At 35.6% G+C, this 4,967-nt stretch overlaps 1 protein-coding gene across 1 annotated transcript in view; it reads left to right on the forward strand.

Moving 5' to 3' along the window:
• The first annotated feature begins 771 nt into the window (after positions 1-771).
• krt222 (keratin 222) overlaps positions 772-4,967 on the forward strand; it is a 13,965-nt gene continuing 9,769 nt past the window's right edge. Inside the window, exons 1-2 of the mRNA XM_016453755.1 lie at positions 772-1,151; positions 4,819-4,901. Of these exons, the coding sequence (XP_016309241.1) occupies positions 954-1,151; positions 4,819-4,901 (281 nt within the window). The 5' untranslated portion in view covers positions 772-953. The remainder of the gene's footprint in view (positions 1,152-4,818; positions 4,902-4,967) is intronic.

Below are 4,967 nucleotides of genomic sequence, written 5' to 3' on the forward strand. Positions count from 1 at the left end.
GTAACACTTAACTCTGGTAAATAAATAAATAAATAAATAAATGTCAATTTACAATATTATAAACCATAGATTTGTGCATAGCCCTCATAAATTTACGTAAATTTTTTTTAAGTGCCTAATGCATTTTATGCTCATGTATTTATTTTTTTTAATTTTTTTTTTACAATTACATTAATACAAACTGAATGTAACACTTAACTCTGGTAAATAAATAAATAAATAAATAAATGTCAATTTACAATATTATAAACCATAGATTTGTGCATAGCCCTGATAGTCAACATTCCCCTTTGCACAGAGTCTGCTAACTTCTGTTCTAACCTAAATGCCAAAATGCTTTTGTTAATCTGCACGGCCTTAGCGAAACGCTTGAGCTGTAAAGCAGTTTGTATTTTGTAAGTATGCCCTGCAGGTCTGAGACATGCCTCGACATCACAGATCTGTACTGAAGACGAGTTCACCTAGACAGAAAAAATGATTAGGTAAAAGATCCGAATGTTAGAATCTAATAGCGAACACAAACAGGCATATGCAAACACCCTACGGCGACGCAAACAAACCGCACGCAATATGAGCCACCAAAGCCGGTGCAAACAAAAACACGGCAGATCCTTTAGAACTGTAAAACACAAATGGACTTTGACCTGTGCCGTGTGTGTGTGTATGTGTGAATTGTCACTAATCCAGGATCAGCCTTCACAAAAGCACCAGCAAAACCCGTGACACAAATTGTGGCCTCTTGCTTTTCACCTCCACATGAGGCCGGCGGAACCCTGGTGGGCCCCTCGCTCCCATTCCACTCCCCAAGTCCCCAAGGGCCGGGGAAAGGTCTTGTCCCTGTCCGTAGGAGCCACGTCGACAGTCGTATTCAAGCAAAATATTTACTCGGTACACACCTAATCATCTTAGGTGTGGCAGGACGGGCTCGGAGACATTTCGTTTCGTCTGGCCCCATGGAGGAACTCGAAGAGCCGAAATTGGCCATGAGGGGCCTGAACGAACGGATGAAGGGGTTCCTGGAGCATGTGAATCAGTTGGAACAGACCAACTGCGAATTGGAGGAGCAGATTGAGGAGTGGGGATTCAGGAACGTCGCTCCGCGACAGGACTGGAGCGACATGGAGGTGCTGGCACAGGAACTGCGAGCTCAGGTGGGTCTGTGACGTTCGCACTCATTATCTGCTGTGTTATCTACATCTTGCCTGTCTCGTTACGTTTGATACCTAAGGTGCTTTTTATGTGCCCCTGAAAAACCCCTCAGACTGGCTCTGGGGTAATGAGCCTAATTAAGACTTTAAATGCATGTATTTTTTTTCTCAGATGCATCATCTTCTGTAGTGGTTCTCAATTTGGCCCCTGGGGGCCCCACTGCACATTTTAAGTGTCTTAATATGTCGACACACCCAAATCAGGTTATGAAGCTTAAGATAATGAGTTAAATCAGGTGTTTTAGAGAAGAGGCATCAAAAATGAGCAATTCCGATGGCCCCTAGTAGTCGGTTGGGTCCCAAATCTTTGTTAAATTTATGTCACTACTGTATTTGATAGTAAGAATGTGTTTGGAATAGTATACTGTCATTCTACTCATACTGTTTTGCAGTCTGCATTCTGTGCAGCATGTAATGATTTTGTAACATTGTATATTCAAGATTTTGCATACTATTTTCAATACTCTTTTGCAGTATGCACGGTATCCTGTACTGTACCACTCATACTACTGATGTAGTATGCAGTAAGAATATTCAGTTTGAATCAATAATTAGATGCATACTATATATTATACTAAGAATATTTGGAATGGAATTCTACCATACTGCTATTTTTAGTATACTCTATGCATACTGTGCAGCATGTAATAATTGCATAACATTCTTTATTAAAGATTAAGAATATGTATGTTATGGCATACTATACTTTTTGCATACTATTTGCAATACTATTGCATTATGCACAGTATACTATTCTGCACTACTCTTACTATTTAACTGTGAATATTTTGTATTCAGTCAATAATCCGATGCATACTATATACAGTATGATACTAAGAATATGTTTGAAATGGCATACTACTTGTATTATTTTAGTATGTAGTATGCATTCTTTGTAGCATGTAATAATTGCATTACATTCTGTATTCAAGATTAAGAATATGTGCGTTATGGCATACTATTATTTTTGCATATTATTTTGAATACTCTTTTGCAGTATGCACTGTTCTGCACTACTCATACTGTTTATGCAGTATGCATTATGATAACTAAGAATATTCAGTTTCAGTCAGTAATTTAATGGCATTCTATGTATGTACTAAGATATCTTTGGAATGGCATACCACTATACTACTCATACTCTTTTTAGTATGCAGTATGCATACTGTATACTAAATTTAATAATTCTATATTCATTCTACAGTTAAGATTAAGAATATGTTTGTTGGCAAACTTATTTTTGCATACTGTTTAAATATTCTTTTGAAGTATGCAAAGTATAGTGTTCTGTACTACTCATTCTACCTATGCAGTATGCAGTATGTTAACTGAATATTCTGTGTTTAGACAGTTTAGATGGCATACTATTTTTGCCGTATAGAGTATGTACTGTATACTATGTAGCATGTAATTACTGCATTCTATGTTCAAGATTAAGAATATTTTTGTTATGGTATACTATTCTTTTTGCATACTGTTTTGAATACTCTTTTGAAGTATGCAAAGTATACCGTTCTGTACTACTCATACTATTTATGAAGTATGTTAACACTAGATGACATACTATATTTGATACTAAGAATATGTTTGGAATAGCATACTACCATACTACTCATACTATTTACTGTATGTATACTGTGCAGTATGTAATAATTACATGACATTCTATATTGAAGATTAAGGATACTATTTTTGCAGTATGCAGTGTGTGGGGTATACTGAGTTCAAAATGCCTGTTTTGCACTGTATATGCATGCAGTAATCAGATGACATAATGCCATACTACTGTACTACTCATACTAATTATGCAGTATGCAGTATGTTAACTGTGTAAAGTATGCCAATATTCTGTATGCATGCAATAATTGGATGGCAAACATGTCCAATACTTAGGATATGTTTGAAATAGCTACTACCACACTACAAATGCCATTTTTGTAACATGTAGTGCATTCACTATTAGCCTTACTAATTCATTTTATCCCCTTAAAATACATTATATATGAGAATGACTTACAGACAATGATTAACTGTATATTATGCTGCCACAATGGCTCATGAATCATCAAAATGGCAGCCAGCCAGTCAAGATGTTCTAAGCTAATATTGCGCTCTGTGAGAAACACAACCTTCCACCAACCTTTAGAAAGTCTTTCTTTGGATAAATTCTTCATTTAGAAGAGAATGCTAGCATACTGTTGACTGCAACTGCATACTGCATGCTGTTTGAAAAACAGTATGCAAAAGTATGTTATGCAAAAATGAATGTTTCAAGTACAATTTCAGTATGCTTTTTAGCATTTTTAATCCAAGTTTGTGTAAAATGTCTAATCAAGTCAAAAACCAAGAGGAATTATGGGTAATATTTAAAGCCCAGTGCAATGCATTGTGGGATATACAAACTCTGTGGAGTTCTGGTTTTATATATACATATTCAGTAGGGCATCCAAGTATGGTCACATAAAAATAACACAGCATGCATACTATATTCTGCTGAAATAGTATGGGTAGTGAGCTAAGATGCTATTTCGAACACAGCCAAAGACAAAGACCAGGTTTTTAGGCTGTTGGTTTGTAATTAGATAAACATACTATATATTCTCGTAAGCACGAACGTCCCAGGAGGACTTGAACGCAGCATTTGATATGCATGCAATAATTAGATATTCTATATATTTGAGACTAAGGATGTTCACAATGCCATACTACTATACTACTCATACTATTTTTTGCAGTGTACAGTTTTTAAACTGTGCAGCATGCAATAATTACATGACATTTTATATTCATTCATGCTCATTATGGCATACTACATTTTTTGGATACTATTTTGCATAGTCATTTTAAAAGGTTATTTTTATAGGTTTGCAGGCTGGTGGTTTGAATTCTGTGGCATTCACATGTATTTTAATTGATTACTAGAGGGCTGTTAACCAGACGCTTAACACCTGTGCTTCCTAAAACCATTCCGGTGCCTGTGGCCATACTGACCTTGTGAAAGATTGTTAATCCTTTAGTACCTCAGGGCCGGCTTTCACACCTGGCTTGATCTTTGACCCTAACATAATAATAGCCTGCTTAAAGATTTGCAAAAATGCAGATAACACAGTTTAAACCCACTTGTGTTGTTTTGTGTCGTTTTATTGTTTTACAGATAGCTAACTATTTTGTGCGCTCTGGGGGGAAAAAAACATCAATCCTCAAGATACAATCAATGCATTGAGTAATGTGAACAATGGACATTAAGTGAAAAATCCTGGCATCATTTAAATCTTCATAACTTCCTTCAGTAGTTGTATTTGCATAAACTGAGTATGTCAATCAGTAGACAGCCAGAAAAACCGCATGTTGATGCATACCTACATACACCCTGATCTTTCACACTGAGAATTCAGAAATTATTTTTCGTTCCCATGATTATATGGGTGTTGACAGCCATTTATCATCAACGAGCCTAGCCTACCTTGCTAATAAGTTTTTTGTTTTTTTTTTCATTATTTTTAATCAAATTGTTCAAGAGGGTGATTTCTACCCATGGGCAATTATAATGTACTTTATCTTAATTATGTCTTTTTTCCTGTTAATTCTCCTTTTATGTTTGTTTTGGCAGGTTAGGATGATCATAATGGAAAATGCAGAAGTTTTGTTACAATCTGATGCAGTGAAACTCAGGGCAGCACATTTAAAGACAAGGTTAGAAACTTTCAGTGAACAAGAAATAAATAAAAAAAAATTCTCAACTAAATAATAATTATATAT

This window comes from Sinocyclocheilus anshuiensis, unplaced genomic scaffold, assembly GCF_001515605.1.
Source record: "Sinocyclocheilus anshuiensis isolate Anshui unplaced genomic scaffold, SAMN03320099.WGS_v1.1 scaffold77, whole genome shotgun sequence".
In the NCBI taxonomy this organism is placed as follows: Eukaryota; Metazoa; Chordata; class Actinopteri; order Cypriniformes; family Cyprinidae; genus Sinocyclocheilus; species Sinocyclocheilus anshuiensis.